The sequence below is a fragment of the Notamacropus eugenii genome, chromosome 2, assembly GCF_028372415.1.
Source record: "Notamacropus eugenii isolate mMacEug1 chromosome 2, mMacEug1.pri_v2, whole genome shotgun sequence".
NCBI lineage: Eukaryota > Metazoa > Chordata > Mammalia > Diprotodontia > Macropodidae > Notamacropus > Notamacropus eugenii.
Window position 1 is genome coordinate 433,010,703 of NC_092873.1, and position 24,118 is coordinate 433,034,820.

The 24,118-nt window shown below is 45.3% G+C and overlaps 1 protein-coding gene across 6 annotated transcripts in view; it reads right to left on the reverse strand.

Annotated features, from left to right (window-relative positions):
- SRGAP2 (SLIT-ROBO Rho GTPase activating protein 2) overlaps positions 1-24,118 on the reverse strand; it is a 247,956-nt gene that overhangs the window by 70,251 nt on the left and 153,587 nt on the right. For all 6 annotated transcript variants that reach the window (XM_072648021.1, XM_072648020.1, XM_072648023.1 and 3 more), the window contains exons 4-6: positions 16,103-16,165; positions 6,961-7,176; positions 5,962-6,090 (exon numbers count right to left, since the gene is read on the reverse strand). In XM_072648021.1, coding sequence (XP_072504122.1) covers positions 5,962-6,090; positions 6,961-7,176; positions 16,103-16,165 — 408 coding nt within the window. The remainder of the gene's footprint in view (positions 1-5,961; positions 6,091-6,960; positions 7,177-16,102; positions 16,166-24,118) is intronic.

Below are 24,118 nucleotides of genomic sequence, written 5' to 3' on the forward strand. Positions count from 1 at the left end.
GTTGCTTCCTAGACAAGTCACTTAATTCCTCAGCCTCAGTTTCCTCATTTGTAAAATGGGGATACCAACAGCACCTGACTTACAGGCATATTCTGAGGAGCAAACAAGAAGATATTTGTATAGCAGTTCACAAACCTTAAAGCACTCCATAAATCAGCTTGTCATTATTCTGCAATCAACGAATCTCAGAGCAGGAAGGGACCCAATGGGCCACCTAACTCAATCCATTCTTGAACAAGACTCAAGGATCCAATGGCTCCAATGAGATAAAACATGTACATGTTATTGTTACTACTGCTAGCATCATCATTACTGAGACTTTCCTCTCCATTCTGATCAAATACATGGTCAGTCTGTGCTTTCAGGCTTCTAGGGAGAAGAAGCCTATTACCTCCCCAGAGAATGGATCCCACCACTGGCAAGTTGTAATTGTCAGCAATTTATTCCCCCCACCCCCCACACACATCAAGCTCACATTGGCCCCTTAGCAAATTTTACCAATTGCCTTATTTTTGACCTCAGAGACTAACAGCTAAGCATTCATTTACAGAGTGCTCTAAGGGGGCAGGGCAAAACAATTTACTCATTTGATCCTGAGAATAACCCCATAAGACAGATGCAATCATTATCCTCATTTTACAAATGAGGAAACTAAGGCTGAGAGAGTGTCTGAGGCAGAATTTGAACCTGGGCCTTTCTGATTCCACGTTTACCATTCTATCCACTAGACCACCCAGCTGTCTCAACCAAGCACTACATACTGAACTCCACTTCCAGGTGACAGTCCTTCAGATGCTTGAATAGCATATGCCCTACCTAAGCCTTCTTCAGGCTCAACATCTCCTTTCCTTCAAGCCATCTTCATGAACTTGAGGCCCTTCACCATGGGGCCTTCCTCAGGAAGCTTCCCCCTAGCTTATCATTGTCCTTCCTCGAATGTGGTTCTCAAAACCAAACTCAATATTCCAAATGTATTCTGACCAGGGCAGAGGACAGTGGAACCATGAACTCTTCAATTCTAGAATATGATGCCTTTAAGATTTTCTTGACTGCTATATTCCATACCGTTGACTCATCCTGAGCTTGCAATTCACTGAAAGCCCTGGATCTTTTTCAGATGAACTGCTACTTCGACATACCTCTGCCATTTTGCATTTGCAACCTGGACTTTTTTAACCCCAATATAAAACTTTACATATATCCTTACTAAATTTCCTCTTTCTAAGTTGCGTTTAATGTTCTTGCCTGAGCTTTGGGTCACCTGCCAGTTTGACTAGGTTGCCACTCTTTCTCTACATTGTGAATAAAAATGTTAAGCAGCAGAGGGCCAAGCATTCTTCCCTGGGCTAGTCTACTGGAGACCTTTCCAAGGTCTGCTATTTGATATATCAGCTGATATTTGAACTGATTAATGGCTACTCTTTGGGCTCACTTAACTAGCTGTGAATCAACCTGACTTTCTTCTAACCCATAGTTCTTCATCTTTTCTATAGAAATAGTATGAGAGACTTTGTCAGATGCTTTGCTAAAATTGAGATAAAGGATATTGATGATACTTATTGTTTGAAACTCTAATTTGTCAGAGTCTATACCATGAGGGCAAGCATGGCACAGTGGAAAAAAACTCCAGGATTGGGTCTGAATCCTAACTTTAATGCTTACCAGTTGAGCTACCATGGCCAAGTCACCTGAGCCTCAGTTCCCTCATATATAAGGTAGTGATAATCATAACAGTTACAGTATCTATTACATACAGGGTGATTAGAAGAAAAAGCACTTCACTAATCTCCAAGGGCAATACAAACGTAAGGTACTGCTGCCTTAAACTTTAATTTTCAATTGAATGGATCTTCTCTGATCAACAAGAATGTAAGTTCCTCAAGGCCAGAGACCCATAGCCTTTGACCTCTTTGTATCATTCCAAGGTTTCTTGCACATAGTAGACAGTTAATGATGAGGATGAGACTCTTATGAGCTGGAAAGGAATTTAGAGATAATCTAGTCGACTTCAAGTCCCCCAATTCCCTCATACTCATTTTACAGATGAACAAACTGAGGTCCAGAAAAGTTAAGCACTTTTCCCAAGGTCCCACAGGTATAAGAAGTAGAGCAGGATGGGGACAGCAAGATGATACACTGGACAGAAAAACGGCTCTGGAATCAGGAAGCCTTAAGTTGAAATCTGGCCTCAGACAATTAGTAGCTGTGTGATCCTGGGCAAGTCAATTAACCTGGATTGCCTCCAAACCAAAACAAACAAACAAACAAATAAACAGTAGATCTGGAATTCAAACTGTTCTTAGCCTCAGAACCCACCACCTTCTATTGTATCATGACTAAAATTAGAATCAATTTGAGAAGCTCTGACTCCTCCCCTTAGGCAACCTTATAAATAGACATGGGCTGACTCGGTAACAGGACATAGGCTGGGTAACAATTTATGCAGGTTGGTATATGAAATAAGTTTTTTTTACAATCTGTGATTCATTTTACTCACTGTGTTTCTTGAAGAGGGAACTGTCTGATTAAACAAACAAACAAAACCCCCAGCAACAACAAATCTTGGGTACGCAATAAATTGTGCTTATCTGAGAGACTACCCTTATGTCTCCTTTCACTTAAAAATCAGGCTTTCTCTGTAGAGGAAGCCTTCTTTTCCACATTTACAGGTATGGGAACAGGGTTCCTGGGCCCAGCGTGCCATATGCCTTCTAGAGGTAAGGGCTAGAAACTGAACCCTGGAGAAAAAAAGCAATTTCTGGCAAGAAATATTTCATTCCCATTTCTAGGCAAGGTTGGGCAAGAAGAGACAGCAAAATCTTTCCCTTACACCAGGGGCAAAGAGGGTTTGCAGTGCTTTCTGAGAATTTCACTGCCCAAAAGATTCTGGTTTTGAGAGTGCTGGGCTCCCCTGGCCCTTTCTGGGTTATAGAAATGTTTGATTGGAAACACTCTCTAGGGAAATCAATTTTTTATAATAATTTAATGATAGCTCATCCACATGGGTGACTTGACAGATCATTAACCCTTTGTTAACTGGAAGATTTTCATAATCTCCAGGAGAGGTTGGGGGAGGGGCGGATGTGTTTGATCATACATACTTTTAATTTGTGGGAAAGAGAAAAAGAATTCCACTAAAAGAATTTCTTACAGAGTTTGGTTCAACTGTCTTTTAAAATGAACTGAAGGCTGCGCACATAAGAATACATATTTGCAGCCTTAGGTTGGCTTCTGGCCTGCAGAACTCTCAGACTCTTAAGCTCTACTTGGAACACTCGAGTTATTAACGTGGGGACAATGCCCCGTTCATTCATCCATCTGCTGAGTTTAGGAGAGCCTCTGACATTCCAGGGAGGTGATAGCCTTCAGACACTGCTAAGTGAGCTCAGAATGTCTTTTTGGCCTGAAATCAAGGATTTCCTTGACTGTGTCAGATGCTTCACGTGGATTCTGACAATCTGGGTTTCAATCTTTCACAGTATTAGAAGGGGAGGAAGGAGTCTCGTGGCAATGTACACAGCCCTGACAAAAATAACTGCTTCACACTCCTTCAAGCTCTAACACCCTGGAAAAGTGGGTAGGATAGTGTGCATGTCACAGATGGCAACGGATAGAAACGTGACTTGTCCCATGTCCCAAAGTCCATCCCCCCACAGTTGGGATTAAGACAGCAGCATTTCTGCTCTCCTCAGAGCCAACTTCTCATGCCAGAACCATCAGTACCCACCCCATAAATACACAGCCAAGAGAAGTATATTCAAACACCTTTGTCCCAGGTTGGTCACTAAGAGTTTATTGACCCTGTTAAGACCTATACCAGGCTGCTCTTGCCCACCGGAAAAAACACAGGAAGTCAGGGAAGTGAGAGCATCCTTTACCCCTGACTCACTGTAAGGTACCCCTGACCTGGGTTACCACAGGAAGCATTACTAATACAAGATGCTCTGTACTGTTAGAACTGAGAATTTTGAGAGAGCATACATTAGGTTTATAAAAATCTCTCATGTATCACCTAGAACAACCCCCCTGTGCAATCAGGCACTTAATAAATACTATTTAAAAAAACAATCAGGAGGATCAGCTGCCAGATCACTGGCTCTTGGAATGGCCTCTGCAATCTATTCTGTATTGAGATGAGTTTTCCCACTGCAGTGAGAAGGCCTGTGGATGCCAAGGCCTTCGAGAGGCCCAGACAGGGCTCCTTGCTGCTTGCTCAGTACCCAGCTCCAAGGAACCAACAGAGCTGTTTTGTGAATTTGGAGGGGAAGCAGGTCGGGAGCCTAGAGGTGAAAGGAGACAACACCCCAGCAATCAATGGCAGAAGCCATCAGCAAGGCAGGTTTGACTTTACACTGAGTAGGTAAGGGAATGCCGGAGCAGACAGAAGGACCCTTACACAGAGAAGACTCCTTACTCCTAACAGTGAGCACAAACAGCAGCATTTCTGGTCTTCTCAGAGCCAACTTCTCATGAGAGTAGAGCAGGAATCTTGATTTTCATTTTAACCTTGGTGAAAGAATAGCGCTCAGATTGGTATCACCAGACAAAGAGGTGCCTGAACAGCCCGGAGCACTCCACACCTCCCAAGAGGGGATGAAACCCAGTCCTTAAAGGGACTGTTGGATCTCCTCTGACCCTACTACCTTCGGACACCTCCCCCTAAACTCCCCAGCTTTCTGCTTCTCTCCTTGTGAATAATTTCCTTTGTTTTCACCCATATACCCATCACTGAACCTCAATTTTTCTTTTCTTACCTAGTTTCCTTTTCACTCAAAATAAGGCTCATGGGGAAATCAGATAAAGTTTTGTTTTTTTTTAAATTGAGGCCCAAAGGAATAAAATGACCTGCCCAGGAAAAGGAACCAACGTTCATTAGTGCCTATTATGTGCCAGGTGCCATGCTAAGTGCTTTACAAGTTTTACAAGTAGTACCTCACAACAACCCTGGGAAGCAGGGGCTATTCTTATCTGCATTTACAGTTGAGGAGACTGAGGCTTACCCAGGGTCACAAAGCTAGTAAGTATCTGAGGTGGAATTTGAACTCATGTCTTCCTGACTCCAGGTCTGGTGTTCTCTCCACCATGCCACTGACCTGACCAGGGAAAGGGCTTTGCACCTAGGAGGCCTGTATTCTGAGCTCAGCCTGTCTCGGTAATAAGCGAGTTCTTCCTTTTCCAAAGTTCTGCTTTCTGGATGTGCTTTATTTCTCTCCGAGAACATCTAACAACACAAGGAGCCAGAATCATCAAGTATGCCTTGTTCATAGGACACTGTACCCGGGCCAGCCCCATGCCCAGTCACATGGTAATGCATCCCTTCCTCCTGTGCCATGTCCTGACGTCCTAATGAAGGGTATAGGATCAGGGGTCAAGACACTTGGACTCTGTCCTTCACTTGCTCTATAAGCTCCAGCAAGCCAATGGATTTCACTGTGGATCAATTTCCTCTCTCTGTAAAATGGGGCTAATGGGTGCCTGCTTCTTTTACCTGGTTTTTGTAAGGATCAAACAACATGATGGGATCGAACATGACAATGTAGGGAAACTGCGCAGCAGATATAACACTGGACTTGGGGGTCTGACTCCTGCCTAGACTTGATCCTGGACAAGTCACTTAACTTCTGTTTGCCTCAGTTTCCTCATCTGTAAAAGAGGAATAATAATAGAACCTATCTCCTGGAATTGTTGTAAGGATCAAACGAAATAATACATGTGGAATGCTTTGCACCCCTTAAAGGTGCTAACACACACACACACACACACACACACACACACACACACACACACTCACCCAGGTTATCCAAATACAAGGTACAATACCATTATCTTTCTAGCGCTTGCTCATTAATCCCATGGGCTGATGTCTTTTTTAAGGGATAGAAGGGCAAGGGAGGGGCCCCAGTGAGTGTCTGTCCAATGGTAGTGAGGTAACCTCTGGGAGCCCCAGCTCTGGACACTTACATCAATGAGGTCAGACAGGTCATGGATGTAGTACTTGAAGACAGATGCGTTGGTTGCCTCCAGAGCCAGCAAGTACTCATTCCGGGCTTTGATAGCCTTCAGCTTATTCTCTGTGTACTTGGCTTGGCGCTGAGAAAGGGAACAGAAGTTCAGACTCTTAAAAAAATTTATTTTAAAAAAGGAGAGTGTGTTCTCTGAGAGATGAAAGGAACAGTACATTCAGGAAGCAGGCACAATTAAGCTGCTACTCCCAATGCGCTACTCCCTTAAATTGGGTTCTAATTCTACTTAATGAAAATTCAAGGGCATAATGTAGATCACTCTGGAAAGGTTAATGAGACTCCCATCTCAGACACATGCCCCCTTTGGGCTCTACTTGATAATATAATTCCCCTACCTTGCAAGAGTTAGCAATCTGCCAGTCCTTCTCCACCCCCTACTACTCTCATGTTCCCAGCAGCCAAGCTCCAGGTGTTCTGACCCCTTGGGCATCTTAATCTGTTGCTAGCAGATCTGGCTGTGTTTGCAGGAGTCGGAGGGTAACAGCTGTCCCTGATGCCCCACTGTAGACCAGGAGAGAGACAGCAAGGCCCAGCAAAGTGCTTACCTTCTGACTCTGGGGAAGGCTTTGCTAATCTCTGGATAGCTTAGCAAAGAGATACCAGTTTACTAGCCTCAAAATATTTCTAGTGGATGAAGAATAAAGCCAGCGAAAACCCCATTCTTTATAACTCTCCTTTCACCCACCAAGTACCTCGCCTGGGCCAGTCAACGTTTGCAAGACTGCTTCAACAGTGAGGAAGGTGGTGGCGGACCTGGTTGGTGAGAGGATCAGGGCAAGGCCAGCAAAAAGGCTCCACAATTACTAGCTGAACAATGAACATTTCAAGTGAGGGGTGCTGCAGCAGCAAGGAGTCCAGTTTGGTCATTCTCCACCAACGCGAAAATAAATGGCCCCCCAACTCCTTGATCCCTTGCTGGGCCCCACTGAGCACACACCTTCTCCTTCATCTTCTCAATCTTCTTCACTGAGCTCCTTCGGACGTGCTTCTCCTCAATTCGGACATTGGAGGTGGAATCTGGGGATCGAGGTGTCTGCCGGTCTTCCTGCTTCACCGATTTGCCAATCTGCTTCTCTTCCTGCTTTTCAGCCTCCTTCAGTTTACTCTGGGCACTGATGCTGTCAGCATTGTACATGTGATACGTCTTCATCACCTGCAAGGCAACCACCAAAGGTCAAGCCCAGAAGAAAGTCAATTACAAACTATGGTTCAGCTCAGTCCCCTTCCACCCTGAACAAAACTTCTGCCCACATCCTTAAGAGAAAAGCCCAGTGGGGCTGAGCTCAGTACATATTCATACACACACTAAAGACCACTCTGGAGCATACACAAGCAGCACTTGAACCTGGCCCATCTATCTTTTTATAGTAATGACTATTCATGATCATCGTTTATTATTTATCACTTTATTATCATTTGTAGATGTTACTCCTTATCTTGGCAGCATGCTTATCATCCATTTGTATCTTCATGATACTAGGTAGAGTGCAGATGAGTACAATAAAGAAAAGCCTTCCAATGTGGGGTGGGAAGGCTACAAAAGTCTACTGAGTAAGTTGTGCCAGGAACACTCTTCCGGATGTGGAATAGGGAAGAAGGGAGAGGAAATACCAGCAGCCTGAGGGACCAGAAACTTCATCCTGGATTTAAGTAGCACCAAGGGAATTTACCTCGAGCTGATTTATTCATTCATTCATTTTGTTTTGAGTGGTAACCTTTAATAGAATTTATCAAAATTATTTTCATTTTGATGTCTGCTTTCCTTTTGCTCACTGATACTGGGTAGCTGTGGATAGAGTGGTAGGCCTGGAGTCAATCAATCAATCAGTCAACATGTATTAAGCTCCTGCTCTGTGCCATGCCCCATGCTAAGCACAGGGAGTTCAAATCTAGCCTCAGACACTTACTACCTCTTGCCTGGTGGCAGAAGTGCACAGACAGCTGGATTTGGAGTCAGGAAGACTTCTGTTCAAATCCAGCCTAAGACAGTAACTATCTGAGTGACCTTGGGCAAGACACTTCACTTCTGTTTGCCTCATTTTCCTCATCTGTAAAATGAAGATAATAATAACACCTCCCTCCCAGGGTGTTATGAGGACTGAAGGAGATAATAATTGTAAAGCACTTAACACAAGGCAGGGAATACGGTAAGTATGCTATAAAATGTTAGCTATTATTACTACTATTACATATGAGCATTGGCCTGAGAACATGACTGAGGGCAAAAATGTAAAAAAACCCCATGAAAAGAGTGTCAGTGGATGAAAGGAATGGTTTCAGAAGGAAGACTTGTATGGCCTGATTCAGAAGGAAGCCAGCAGAATCAGGAGAACAGTTTATACAAGAGTAACAGCACTGCCAAACAAACAACTGAGACTTCACAACTCTGATCAGTGCAGTGACCAAGCAGGATTCCGAAGGCCTTAGGATGAAACATGCTGCCAGTCTCCTGACACAGAGCTGATGGGGCAGATCTGGCACACACATACATACATACATACGTTTTTGGGACATGGACAAGGTGGGCATTTGTTTTGCTTGATCTTGCACATTTATTACAAGTGTTTGGTTTTTGTTTCTGTTCTTAATGGTGGTGAGAGAGAAAATGGATATTTCTTAACCAAAGAAACAAAATTTAACAATATCAACGAATGAATGTACACGTAAGTTAATAACGAACCTGAATGAATTGGAGTCTTTAGTCAATTAAATTATTTTTATCTATCTCTGTATATGTATATAACATAACTATTATCACAATTATCTGTTGGGGAACCAAGTCACCTCCCGGAGTAATGACATGCTAGATTTCATAACCACTAACAGCACCAAGAGTCTTGATAGATTGCCTCACTCCTCTTCTATCTCTGGGCCAGGATCCTTGGAATGTTTTTACCTTGACCTTGATCTGGGGACTGTTACCTGGCCCCAAGCACTTGCGAGCCTTCTTCTGACTCAGGGAGAGGGACTGGGATTAGATGTGTAATTCACATGAGAAATGTTAAGAGGCAGAAGATCGCAGGATTTGGCCCTACAGCTCATCCAGTCAGCATCTGGAGCCGGCGAGGTCCACAGTCACACAGCCCATCAACAACAGAATTAGGACTACACACCTAGGCGCCACGGCCCCTCTGGAGTGCCAACCCATCGTGGAGAAGTCATCCCTGCTAAGCCTAATACCCATTCGGCTGCCAGACAACAAGAACCATGTTAACCACGTTATAGACAACTGCAGTTGCAACTTAGAGGCTGGGGGATGGAGAAGGAGCAGGGAGACAACTTTGCATCCTGGCAACTGTCCAGGACTGTGAAGGCCACACCCTTCTCTTTTTCAAAGACACTTACTAGGAGGCCTAGGAGCCTGGAAGTCAAAGCTGAATGCTGATTTCATATCCTCCCAAGAATGTTGCTACCTAGAGCCACACAGAGCCTCTTCCCTTCTGGGACTTCCTGTTTCCAGATGGTCACAATTTAGACTCACAGCTTGTTAAAATTGGAAAGAACTTCAGGGACCGTGTAGTCTAACCCCCTCATTTTACAGCTAAGGAAATGGAAAGGCTAAAGGTCACACTCTTGATCATCTTGGGCTAGAACTATTTTTTTACAATCTTAAAAACTGGAAGGGACTTTGGAGACCATTTTGCCGGATCTTATGATTTCTAGTCTAGTGTATTCAAGGAGGTGTTAGAGTCAGCTTGAACCAATGGGAGCTGACTGTTAAATTTTTGGTGTGAGTATTACACCTCAGAAATCAACAGCCTACAAATTAGGGCTTGACTGCTTTGTTGAATGTCTAGACTTAAGGAAGTGATGGAGAAAATGTTAATAATGATGATTAAATTTAAAAATATGTACTGTACACAGTTTCCCCTTTTCCCCCAAGCCGGTTGTTAAACATTGGCCAGAGTACCTCTGAGTATGGCTCTCTTCCCACTACCCTACACTGCCTCCATAGCTTCCTTCTTGGAAGCCAGAACTGCTGGAGGAATTATATGCAGGAATTACCGGAGGAGGAATGATAAATCTGTAATGCGATGCTCAGAGGCAATGGAATCTGATAGGGTCTGACTATGGCTGAGAATGCAGAAGTATAAAAGAAAAAAGAGGAAAGGTTCTAAGAATATCAAGCAGGGGAGCTATAATGGGGAGGAGGGAAATCAAGGAACATGTCGTAAGAGAGCAGGTGACCTCTTCAATGTCTGTGTCAAGGTGAGGGCACCATCTGCTCATGTTCTGGCAGACCTCACTGGGCATCTATGACCAGGAAGAGAGCGGAAGCCACTGGATGTCAGGAACAGAAAGACACACTGGCTGGAGAAACCCTAGGGGACCTGGGTCTGGGGGACACCTAGAGGAGGACTAGTGTGGGGACCTGAGCGAGCAGGCTTCCCATAGTCTAGAAGAGAATGAGCTAGCCAGAGGATGCCTGGGCCTGGGAGGCCGCCAAGATGAGGCCTGAGTGCACGTCAAGGTTCAGGTTACATCTCACTTCTGACGCATGGCATTCTGACGTTGGCTTCACCTTATTCTGAACTTTTGCACCATTTTCCTTAAGTGCACAAACTATTCTTTGCTTGTGAAACAGTGGAGATAGTCAGTTCTGTGACAGAAGAAGCTATATTTAAATACCAGAAAGCATGGCAATATTAAAAAGACTTTCTGAATAATTTATATAGCTCTCCAAGACTCACAGCAGACTAGAACGGGGAGAGAAGCATTTATCAGACTGGCTGTAAAAAGTCAAGGGTATGTAGGACTTGGAGGGTCATAAGATCACAGAACCCAAGGCAGCAGTGACCTCAGAGGCAACAGAGTCCAAGACACCCTCTCCCCCCACCCACAGTATTGGCCATTTTACAGATGAGGAAACTGAGAGAGCGATCCAAGGTCCACAGACCCTCTGTGCTCTAGCTTCAAGGGCTCTCCTGATACTCCTGGGACTCGGAAGGCCCCTGATGGTCTCTGCAGTCTGGCACAGGCTGTTCTCAGCCTGGAACTCCCTCCTTCTCCTCCCCTCTGCCTCTCAGAAAGCCTGCACCCACCTCCCAGTCTCTCTGATCCAGGGCCCCATACCTACATTTCCCCACTTGCTAGTCTCCCCCACTCCAAGATAGATTGAGGAGAGGGATTAAGACCTGTCAGTGGTATGGGGAATTCCCAGGTATGGAAACTCCTTCTATGAATGCAGGCTCACACCTTCTCTGCAGCATAGAGAGCTGCCCAGAGCACAGAGGAGTGATGAATTCAGGGTCACACTGCCAGATTTTGTCAGAGGTGGGACTTGAACCCAGATCTTCCTTGCTCTGAGGTGGCTCTCTACTCTACATCCTAATTCATTTGTATTTATGGGACACACATTTTGTGTTTATTATCTGTGTACATGTTATTTCCCATCAGTAAAATGTGAGATCTTTGTGGGTAATAATTCATGAACATTTCATACATAGGGTGTTCAAACTACAAATTCTTTCTAGGTCTACTATATTCTACTTACTTTATAGAAGAGGCAGAGTAAATGAATTTAGCAAACATAGGGCTATCTAGGTGGTGCAGTGGGCCTGGAATCAGGAAGGGTTGAGTTCAAATCCAGCCTCGGTAATCACTAGTTCTGTAATCCAGGGCAAGTTGCTTAACCCCTGTCTGTCTCAGCTTCCCCAACTGTGAAATGGTAACAGCACCCACCTCCCAGAGTTGTTATGAAGATAAAATGAGATACTTGTTAAAGCACTTTGTAAACCTCAAAGTACCAAAGAAATGTGATTGTGATTTTTACTGTGTGTACATCCAGTGCCTACTGCAATGGTTGGCACAAGCACAGATTCTTAAGAAATGCTTGTAAGCCTGAAGTGAAGAGGGGAAAAAAGGCCTAGAAAGGTGGGGTGCCCTGCAGTGAGTCAGTGACTAAGACTCGGGGGTCAGTACCCCCATCCTCCCTGTATAAACTGTGAAACCAGACTTGAGAGAAGTTCAACGACTTGGCTCCATCGGGAGGCAACGGGAGAGGCCATGACAGCTCTCCCAGACACATTAAGCATTGTCTGAGACCACAGACATTTGGGATGACTGACTGAGATCTCTATGAAGACAAAAACCCAACAATGTCTCCAGGCCTATGGGAACTCTTACATTTACTTAAAGGAAACACATACATAGATAATTAACTACAAAATTGAAAGGAAGGGGGATAGGGTGTAAGGGAAGGAAGCAGCATGGATTAATGGTTAGAACCCTGGATCCCCAAACCAGAAAGACCTGCGTTTGAGTTGGAGTCCTGCCTCTAACACATCCTGGCTATGAGACTGTGGGCAAGTCCATTAACCTCCCAATGCCCTGGCAGAGGTTGGCACTTTGCTGAGAAGGTGCTCACCTGCCTTGGTAGCAAGAGTTTCCTTTCTTGGGAGGATGGTGGGCCTGCTGCTAAATGATCCCTGCCTTGGGAGAGGAAAGCTAAAGAACAGATACTAACAGTTCTACAAACAGAGAGACCACTCTAAGTCAATTGGATCTGATTCAACCCAGTTCAGAGAAACGCAAACATCACCCTCCACCTCACCCATAATCCCCTAATGCAACAACAGACCATCTCTCCACTATATCTTTCTTTTTGAACTCCAAGATCTTCTCTTCACAGATGCTGAAACTCGGTCAACAATTCTAATATTTAGTCTCTCAAGCTTGCCTAGCAGTTCCATTTCAGAGATCTGCCCTTCAGCACAGTGACTGAGGTAGTGACTATCTTGGGGTCTCCCCAAGGGAGCAAGGGGCTTTGACTTCAAAGGCATTCTTGGAAAGTAACTCAGAAAATGAAAACCACTTATGCCAAAGTGTAAGGACTGGTCAGTTCATTTGGAGGAAAAGGCATGGGAGAAAAATATTCTCTGGGGTGGCTTGAAACGGAAGTGCTCCAAAGGAGGTCTCTGACACATACTGCGTTCCCCAAAAATGCTTGTTTGTCTATAACGAGAGAAGGCTTAGAGTGAAACTCAGACATACAAAGTCAGTGCCTCCAACTCCAACATCTCTCTCCTTGGGAATAAAAAGTACCAGTCTCTTCTCATGTCATTGTGCACATAGATATTTTAATTGCCAAGCCATGGGTACCACTACCACACAAAGACCTCCTCCAAGGAGAAGTCCAATTTATAAGCAGCAGCCATGGACTCTAAGATATACTGGACTTCTTCAATCAGAGCATCAGAGACTGTTAGAACCCAACAGGACCTCAGAAATATCTGATTCTTACACATGAGGAAATGGAGGCCCAGAGAGGGGACCTGATCAAACCCAGATTGGGCCAGGATTAGAGCTCAGATCTCGGGATGCCCAGACTAGTAATTACTCTTTTCAGTCTTTATTTTTCCACTGTCTGTTCCTACAAACTAAGTCCTTTGGCTAAGACCACCACTGAAATTTGAGACCTCAGTACCCCCCCTTCCCTCCTTGAAAAGGAATGAGGAGGGGCACTCCTCCCATGGATCCTTCAGCTCTGCTTTCCTTTCTTATCCTCTTAGGGGATGTGACTGCAGCATGGCTGGAATCCCAGCTTCTCAACTTTAGACAACTATTATCTCATATAGCTGGGATGGGCCAGTCCTAAACCCATTCTATCCTCAGGAGAAAATAAGCCTCGTTTCTTTAAAATTTCTAAAGAACAATGCCATTTGTTAGTTCAGATGCTTAAGAAAGGCTGAATGCTTCCCCCTTGCTCTCCCATTATTCAGCTGGAGAAAGTAATGCCTGGGACCTTAGATGATTTCTCCCAGGGCTATTCAACATAGCTAGAGTGTAATGACAAGGCTAGAATTCAGGTCTTCCAGCTCCTATCAGGTTCAATCCATTGATACCTCAACCTCTCAGGAAAGGTCATAGGCTTCTCAGATAGCTTAGGGAAATTTCTGGTCTGGGCCCAAGGCAGGCTAGAATAGTCTGCATCTGGTTCAGGACATCACTACACCCAACCAGCTCTCATTTTTAGGATGAGTGGCTGGCCTCCATAATTTTCACAAAAACATCTGGTCTTCCCAGCAGCCAACAAAACAGCTGGCTAAGGCTGGAGAGAAAAGAGACAGAAAAGCAAGAGGCCAGAAAGTTTCTCCCTAAACCAAAGTGGCAAAACCCAGGCTTCTCCTCACTTCAGCTCAAGTTCCACTTACACCCTTCTCCCTGCCTCCTGCCAAAAGAAAATTCCAAGTTAAACAAGTCTCTTCATCATCTCCCATTAGAAGCCATGGACCCTGGGAGCAAGGTCAACAGAGTTTGGATGCACTTTTTCCTCAACTGCCTGTCCTACCAGCCCTGAGTTGGCATCCTGAAATGAAAACTGAAGGCTTTTTCTACCAGTCATCCAAGTACTCCTGCCTAGAGTGAGTGGCAAATCAGAAGATTCTCAGGGTTTCTAAACAGAGATATTTTAAATAATTTTTTAAAGGGCTCAGCTACTGAGCAAATGTACTGTTTTCTATCTTGGCAAGTACCGTGCCAGGAATATGGAGTAATAGTTCTTCTTAGTGCCTAGAAGACACTCTAAAAATAAAGGCAGAAGTAAAGAGCTAAACAGACAAAAGGTCCAGGAAATTCATCCAATCTGAAAATGGTTCTCGTCAACATGCTTCTATTTACAAACAAAACAAAACAAAAGAAACAAGAAGCAAAAAGCCAAAAAACCAAAAACTAGACTTCATTTCAGTTGAGAGGAAAGGGGACTCAGGATCTAAACCTATAATCCTAGGAGATTGTCTCTATCTGCTGGGATTCTAAGCAGCTGAGTTCACACAGCATTAAGTGGGGAAAGAATCCAAAGCCCAAGGAACAGCAGGGGAGCTACTTCTGCTGACTACATTACCAGATTTCCTAGCTGAGAAGTTGCCACCCATCATAAGAACCTAAGAGCCCATACCTATGTTCTTAGATGAAGAAAACAGAATCCTGATTCAACATATTCAATTCAACAAACATTTATTAAATGCCTATGACCAAACAAGGCATTCTGAACCCAAAGGCAGCTACTCATGCTTCCTCTGCATTTTCTACGGAGGATAAAGAAAGCCTAACAAACAAACAAGTCAATCTGGAAAACCAATCCCCTCCCAAATCAGGAGGGGATAACCTCAAGGTCTGACTCAGAGCATGGGCACAGTCTGTCTGAAGAAGGGATCTCTGGAAAAGAGCCATGCTCAGGATCCAGGAATCTGCCCTGCAATTAAGATGTTGTCTGCGCAACAACAGCGACTTCCTTGGTTTTGGGTGTGTGTGCGTGTGTGTGTGTGTGTGTGTGTGTGTGTGTGACAATAGTTAAACAATTACGTTAAAACAATAATTAATGAAACACAGCTTGGGAAGGGAGACACACACACACATACACACACATATACACACACACACACACGAAGACACGGCCCTCCCTGGGCATGCAGGAACATGTATTAGTAACAGGCATCACACAGTTGAAGTAGACATCACTTCAGAACAGAATGTCTTCTCTTTTCCAGGCTGGCAATAGGTCTGTCTCTTCACTGAGCCTTGTGCATGCAAAGCTCTCTCTCTGGAACTGGCCCCTCGCATTAAGGGCTGACCAGGGTCAAGTCTGCCTAGTCTCAAACTGGTGGCTCCATTTGAGATCTTGTGATGAAACTCCCTAAGCAGAGTAGGACAATGAGGCAGTGCAGCTTGGGTTGCATTCCACTAAGCCCAGGAGATCTAGTTTGCTGTGAACAGGGTCCACTGGCATGGGGATGTATTTGTTATCTCCTGGGTCCTGGAGCTCCCAGTTTGACTCTAAAAACCATCCTCCTATCTCCCTCTCCCCAAATGGAGCCACTGCCAGGATTGACTGGGTAAGGGATCTTGGGATGAAGGTGGGGACATGGATTAGGAGGTGATCTTTGGCTCAATCAAGACTGGAAATGAGAACCAGGAAAGGGAGAAGGGGTGGCGTTCTATCGGCCCAATGGGGAATACATCCTCAACCCCAACCCATGAGACCACAATCAATTCTGATGCAGGGACAGGACTGCAGCAGCAAGCTGCCAGAGGCTGCTTCCTTTTGCTTGACAAAGGGCCAAGAAACCCGTTTGATTTACCGAATACAGCTCGTTCAAGACCTTCATCAAATCATCCTGGAGCTGCTGGCCGACTTCTTTGCTCTGCAACGAAAGAAAATCTCAGGTTAATTGGGAAGTGGGGGGAGGGGGCTGGCAACAAAAGGAAGAGCAATGCAGGCTCTGCAAATAACACAGACTCAATTAGGGCCCATTATTTAACCCAGCAAATCAGATAACCACTCCGATCAGACCCTATTATGGTCAGATTACTCAAAGAGTTTTAATAAAATGAAACGTGCCCTTATCCAGAGCACAGCAGAGGTGATAGGAGTGGAGGGGAAATGGGTGGCAGCCTCTGATTTTTCAGTTGGTCCTTGGGGAGCCAGGCTGAGAGCCACATCCTACCCAGGAACTCCTGTTAGGAGGAATTGGTTTTTCCCCACCTCTCACTGGGGAGCATCCAAGAGGCCTGGTGAGAGAAGCAGTATAGGGATGGGCTCTAAGGAGCATATAAACACATGAGGATTTCAAATGGACCCGTCAATCAATCGATACATTACAACATTTACTAAGTGCCAGGGAACACGCCAGATGGTATACTCCAAAAACGAAACAATTCTTCCTTTCAAAGGGCTTCCAAGCACCTGAAACCAGCTAGGAAGAGGCCCTGAGGAAATGGGGCCATGTCTGCCTGCTTGGTTTCAGCTCAGTTCTCAGTGTGAGACTCTGCCAACAGCGAACTCTCAAAAAGTAATGACTGGCACATGGGCTCATGTTAGACTATATTGGTTCGGGAGTTCCCAAATATTTCTCATGACCTAGGGCAGATCCTAAGCCCCATTTATCGCCACACCACATGCTTGCACAGTTCTTTCCAATGTCTTGTCACTCAAGAGTAGTAATAATGGCTAGCATTTGTAGATCACTCTTAAGGTTTGCAAAGCACACACACACACACGCACACACACATTTATAATCTCACTTGAACAATCCTGTGAAGTAAGCGCTATCATTGTCATCATTTTACAGACTGACTTGCTCAGGGACCACACAGTCAGTGTCTGAAGCAGGATTTTAATTCAGGTCTTCCTGACTCCATATTTAACATTCTATGCACTGTGCCATCTAACTGTCTGACTTGAAATATTATGTACCCTTCTCTCTGCCTCATGGGTAGCACCCCTCTCCATACCCATAGGCTCTAAGGACACCCCCCCATACACACACATACACACATTTTCCTAACATGTACTACATTTGATCCCAAGGAATAGTACAAATCATTCAGAGCTGGGAGGGCCCTAGATTGTGTAGCCGAAGCCTTTCATGGTTCAGAAGAGAGACAATGGAAGCCTGGGGAGATTCAGCGCCTTGCTGAAGGTCATACAGGCATCTATTCACTATAGAAATGGTGGGGATCCCTGGGTGATACAGATTAATGAAACTGTACTTTGTATTGATCAGACTTTTTCACCCTTATTAATGACCATGCCAAACTGAAGCTTTCCTGAATTGCAGATCATCTTCAACTATTTGCTGAATTTCTCCAGGGGTTAGTGCTATCTGGCTACAGTGTCTTCTTAAGAAAGAAAAAAAAAAGGTCTTGTAAGCCATTAGTCATATATGTCAGTTTCCACTGCTAGTGATTTTCAGGAAAAGACAGAGAGGAAGAGAGCTCAAGGCCTCATGTCCCTCTCAAACAGAGAGAAGTCAAGTAGGAATCCTTGCATACCAAATTGCATTCTCCTTTCCTCAAGCTTTCAGATCCAGAATGGCAGCAGACCATGGAAATCAGGTCTAGAGGTCCACATTACTATAAGATATTCCACTTACAAATCTCATCTCTTCTTTATTTATTCTTCCAACATACTAGGGAAGCACCTGATTGGTTAGAAGGTAGGTTATGTATCAGAGCTTTTCTATATGGCAATTATACAAGAACATGAAAGAAAGGGAAGGAGGAAGGAAGGAGAAGGAGAAAAAGAAGGGAGAGAGAGGGGAAGAGGGAGTAAAGGAGTGAAAAGGAGAGACAAGAGAGAAAAAAGGGAGAAACAGAAGGAAGTAAAAACCACACTTTCTGTACTGAATGTTTAATGCCAAATCCAGGGGAGTAGGAGATGAGACAGGTTGGCACTGCATTAATAGGTCCAGTGAAGGGAAAAGTCCGTAATCCATCTGTTCTGCCAGCTTCTTGTTTTTCTTTCACACACACACACACACACACACACACACACACACACACACACACACACACACACACACACACACCAGATCCTAACAGTGCCTCTCCCACGGACGGTTAAATACTACCCAGCACACTCTCAGCACAGCTTAGCTCTCAGACAGAAGATTCTCCTGGCAGAGAGAGTTGCCCTGTGAGCCAGAAACATGGTAAGTCATGACCCTAACTTCCTTTATTCATTAGGTAAAGCATTCTTTTCAAATGGCATTAGAAAGGAGGCATCACATGGTGTAATAAAAAGAGTACCACAGCAGCAGCTAGGATGGACCCTAGGTTTGTCTCTCACCCGGGACACCTACCAGCTCTGGGACCCAGTTCTGCGGCCGACTGTGAATGTGCTTTGGAATAAGTCTCTTAACCACTCAGTTTTTCCATCTGCAAGGAGGCTGGACAAAGACCTCTTCCAGTTCTAAAATTCAATGACTCTGTATGATCTGCTGCCAGGATTCACTAGTCAATGTTGCTTTATCAACTGATTTACTTCTCAACACTGCAGTGGGACACAACAAACAGGTTTCCTTTGCTTGTCAAGGAGGAAGGCCTCAGGAAAGTCTTTCTGAGCTTACATTTCTATTGTTTCTATCATTCTTTCAAGGGTCTCAATCACCAGAATAAGTCACATAACTAGATATCTCATATCTATGAAAGGTCCTGGCACAGCAGATTCAAGTGCTGTGGAGGAGTTAGAAAGCCCTGGGTTTAAATCCCTCTTCAGATGCTTCTATGCTTTGTGACCCTGGGCAAAACACTTCACCTCTTTGATCCTCAGTTTCCCCATCTGTAAGCAGAGATGAGAATAGCACCTACCTCAGAGGGCTGTGGTAAGGACAAATGAGATAAGGTGTATAAGCATTCCAAAGTACACTTTAAAGCCCTATAGAGACTAAGAATCTCAAAGTATTCCACAAACATCATTATCTCCAGCCTGGGGAGGGGAAGCAACACCAAGTGACTCATCCATCTGAAGCCACAGAGTCAGAGGCAGGGTCAGGATATGAACCACAAGTATCACTTCCCACCCTACCACTCTCCCAGCCTCTGGGGCAGCTGCTTCTGCCAAGCTCCCGGCCGCCTCTCGACATCTTTTTTTTTTACAGCAGGGGTTACAGGAAAAGGCTCCCGTCCCTTCTATCCTGTTACGTGAGCCACAGGCTCACAGAATTAAGCCAGATAGGAAAAGAAAAGAAAGAAAGGAGGAAAAAAGGGGGAACCAATACAATTGCAGAGAAGCCCGGGTACATGTTTCCTTTTGTGTCCTGGCTACTTGGGGGAAGAATCTTCTCAAAGATGATCCTGGCTTATGTGAACAGGCTGCCTGCCACATCTCACTGCTCCCCTTGCTCCGTTCCCCATGGAGCATATTGCAGGGCTGGCTGGGGGATCCTTGGGTAACTCTAGCCCGGGAAGAAGCAGGTTTGCTGTAGTGGGGAGAAGTGGGGGAGCAATTCTAACACAAGGAGGAAGCAGCCAAAACCTGCTCCTTCTCAGATGATAAAGGGAGGGCCCTGCAGCTGGCTAAGACAAAAATCTTAGACTTGTGCGTTTGGGGGGAACTGCCAGTGGTTTCCCTCCCCCCAGTTCTGGAGTCAGGCTTCTGCGTTGGTTGTTGGTCACAGCTGAGGGTCTGATAGAGAAGTCTAAGGGGGACCCCACCCAAAGACAAGAGCGGCATTTATTGCCCATTCCCCCTCCCAACAAAACCTGCTGAAGCCCTGTATATAACACAATGGATGCTGCAAAGCCCTTTTCCTTCCCTGTTAAAAAAAAAGCAAAGGGATACTGGGCAGGGAAAAAAAGGAGGAGAATAAACAGAATTGTCTTTGTGTGCTATCACACAACATGCATCTCTTTGCTTTTTAAAACTTCTTGGAAGGGAATGAGTCATCTAAACATTGCAGGAAACCAAAAAGAAGGAGGGGAAAAAATGACTTTGGGCAAAAGTCTTTTCTGAATGTTTTCGTAGTAACCTTAGCCTGGAAAAAAAAAGAGCCTAAATTTAGAGCTGAAGATGTGGAATATTTAACAATGCTCATTTTGAGGGATAGGAAGTGAACTGATGTGGACAAACCAGAGTCTTTTATTCTGAAATTCACAACTGCTGGGCCAAGGCCTGCGCCACTTCGCTCACTGCTCACTGCTGAGGTGTGGCTGGCTGACTGGAAGGCTCCTGCTCATCTGTGTGTGCTCTTAATGAAATAGGGAGGGGCCTAACCCCGTTCAGGGCCTAGTTCCCAACTCCTACACTCTCTCCTAGGAATTCTGCTGCCTCCTTCTACAAAGTCTGTGCTTGGCCTTTCTTTGTATCCCCAAAGGGCCTGGAACTTAGTAGGTGCTTCATAAAGGCTTACTGACTGATTCAGCATTGCCTTTTGTCTATTTTGAGTAAAACAGAAAATTTAATAATTGCTCTGGGAGACAGGTATGAAGTTTCCCTAAGGAAAAAGTGAAAATATGTACATAGTTGGGAGAGGCAGGGGAAAACAAGAAATAGTAGCAATAGCTAAAATTCCTATAGAACCTGAAGGTTGATAAAGTGCTTTACAACTGATCCTTACAGAAACAACTCCGTGAGTCTGTCCTGCTGTTACAGGACCATAGACTTGGAACTAGAAAGGACCCTGGAGATTGTCTACTCCACTTCCTAACTTTTCAGGAGAGCAACCTGAGGCCCAGAGGCAGGATTGGAATCCAGATCTTTCGGGATATATCCTGTTCTTTCTACTACAGAGAGAGACTTATTTTCTCATCATTCAGATATATATTAGATAATGGCCGAGCAACTGGGAACTAGTGGGTGAGAAATTAAATACAGCTGAAAGCTCTTTATCAGATAATTCAATTCAGCTCAACCAGCATTTGCTAAGCATCTCCTGTGGCACGGTGGTGTGCTCGACACAAGGACAAAATGAAGCACAGACCCTACGTACATTCTCCCTATACTTTGTTGTTGTTTAGCTACACTCCATTTGGTGTTTTCTTGGCAAAGATACAGGTGGATTTGCCATTTCCTCCTCTGGCTCATTTTACAGATGAGGAAACTGAGGCAAACAGGGTTAAGTGACTAGCCTAGGGTCACACACCAGTAAGTATCTGAGGCTGGATTTGAACTCAGGTCTTCCTGACTCCAGGCCTGGTGCTAAGTGGGGCCTTTTTCCTCGAGTGCCTTTATTTCTATCTATGAGCCACTTCAAGAAGGGATTTCCCTGTGTTCTGGAATGCGTGCACTGTTAGACTTGGTAAAGCATGACATGAGCTGTTCCCCTGGGAGTGAGTTTCATTCTCTGGCCTGACAGTACGCTCAGTGCATTTGCAGGCCTGCCTTCCCTGACTCTCTCATTAGTCAGTCAGAAGCTCTTCTCACTCGGTCTAGCCAAGGCTGTTCACCATCAGCACCAGGACCAGGACCAGGACCACAGTGGGTCTATGCTTTGTGGGGAAAGGAGACAGAAAGAGGCAGCAAAGGGGACCAGCTCCTCCCTGAAAATCCTTGGCTTATGGCATCCTGCTTTTAGGTTCAGGCAGTTTACATTTTTACTTCTTGGGGATGGTCAGCTGTAGACTACACTCTGCCCAGAGTAGCCAGGCTGCTTGGAGTGTGCGTCATTGCTGGGAAAGGGCAAATAAAACCCTCCAACTGGACTGTCTTTTAAAGCCCACATTGTTTCCTTTCCCAGAAGGATGGGTCCATGGGTGGGGGAGTCAGCCACCATGAGTTCTGTGGTGCTCCACTACCCCTCCCTGGGGAAAGCAATTTTGGAGCCAGGAGCTGATGATGTCTCCAATGCCCAGAATTCTTCTTGGATGAACGTTTCTTGCTCCTGAGGTTATTCCAGGGGCTCAGTTATGTTAGACAGCATAGAATTTGGAGCTGCAAGAGTACTTAGAAATGAGGTGGTCCATGCCCCTCCTTTTACTGATGAGATGACACAGGTGTAGAGCCTCATCAGGAGGAAGTCTGGATTCAGACCTAGATACCCTGACACAGTCCTTTCTACTACTTTGAGCAGTCCACCATTTCCTAGTCCTCATGGCTGAAAGGCTAATCAAACTGAAAGGGAAATGAGATAGTTGGGATCATGGAGTTCTTTGGATGGGCAGAAAGGTAGGCTGGGAGCAGGGACACAGGGACGAATGAAGAAGAGAAAAGTCAGAAAGGCAGCCTGAGAGCATAGCTTTCACAGTAACTGGAGAAGATGAGGAATCCTTGGCTTGGCAGTGGAGGGAAGAGTAAAGAGAGGAACGGGAAGACCCCGGGAGCATGCTTCAGTCTTGATGCAGCAGGGAAGACCAAGGAAACTGCCTGTGGTTACCATAGTCAGAGCTGGAGGAGGCTGGGGGCCAGGAGGTAACAGAGCTCATCCAAAAGCTGGGAGTATTAACGCTGAAAAGAGGAAGATGGCCTGGTAGGAAGCAGAGCAGGAGGAGCTAGCGCCAGCCCAGGAAATGCCTGGGGCATCAGGAAAACTGCTGATTAAATATTTTAGAGAAGAAGAACCAGGAGCAGGGCACTGGCGGAGGAGGGGCCTCAGATGTTTGGTGGCCCTGGAGCTGCTAGCAGAGAATCCTCCTGCAAGACCAGGCCAAAGGAGAAGAGGGGAGGGGAGTAAGGGCTCCAGATAGGATAAATAGGTGGTTTTTTAGACCCCTGCCCTCATCCCCAGGGGTCAAGAGAGGGAAACAGGGGAAGCAGAAAGCCACACATAAGTGCTCAGAGTTACAAGCTGACTACACCCCATCTCCTTAGGGCTCGAATCTGGTGGAGTCTCTGGAGAAATGGGGTCAGGTTTCTCCAGCAAAGGCAGGGCAGCAACCACAGCTGGAGGAGCTGGTGAATAGGAGAGGATGGGCAGTGAATAGGAGGGGGAGGGAGGTATATATCATCTGTCGCTCTAACCTGTTGCCCAAGCTCTCTGACCATTGTGTTCTTTGAGGACATGGACTGTGCAAGGGACTCCATGACAATTAAAAGAGTATGGAAGAAAGAAGGAAGACTTAGGAGCTGGGTCCGATCCCTTGCTCTGTTCTCTACTAGTTAGCTGGGCACCCAAAGGCCAGTCACTTCATCTGCTGAAGCCTTGCTTACCTCAGCTGTAAAGTGGGTGATGAGAGTACTTCTATAATGACAGGCTCTGGAGGTAAAAGGAACCTTCAGGATCATCTACCAACTACCAATGGGGAAACTGAGAGCCAGAGAGGTGAAGAGGCATGCCCACAGGCCCACGTCCCACAGCTGGGTTCTTATACCACCTGCCCCACAGGATTGTGGTGAGGACAGTACTTTATAAACTTGAAAGAGCTATATAAATGTGAGCTATTCAGTTGTTCAATAAAAATCTATTCAGCGAATAAACGAATGGGGACCAGGGTCACGCTAAATTGTTGTCTTTATGGCTTAGACCCTCCCAGCTCCCAGGACAGGGTGAACGAGGATTTCTGTTCATACAAAGGTCCCTTAGAGGGAAAGATAAACCTGAGGCTGTAACCACAGCTCCTCATTACATTCTGTGGGGCTTTTCTGAAACCACAAACCACCAAGGAGGTAATGGGGTAGGGGTAGGGGAGGCTGTATCCATGCACTAACTACAAGCATCTCTGAAATGTGCATTTATGACACAGTACCCCATGTCAAATCTCAGGGGGCCACTGATTACCCAGAGTGGAACCAAACTGAGTTCTCCAGAATCTCTACAATGCTTCTGGGGTAGATGGGGATAAGCATATAGGAGCTTCCCAAAATCACTCCAGTTCTCCTGTTGGTCAAAAAAACTCCTGCTGTGTGCAAAGAACCTGTTAAGTGTTGGAGACACAATGAT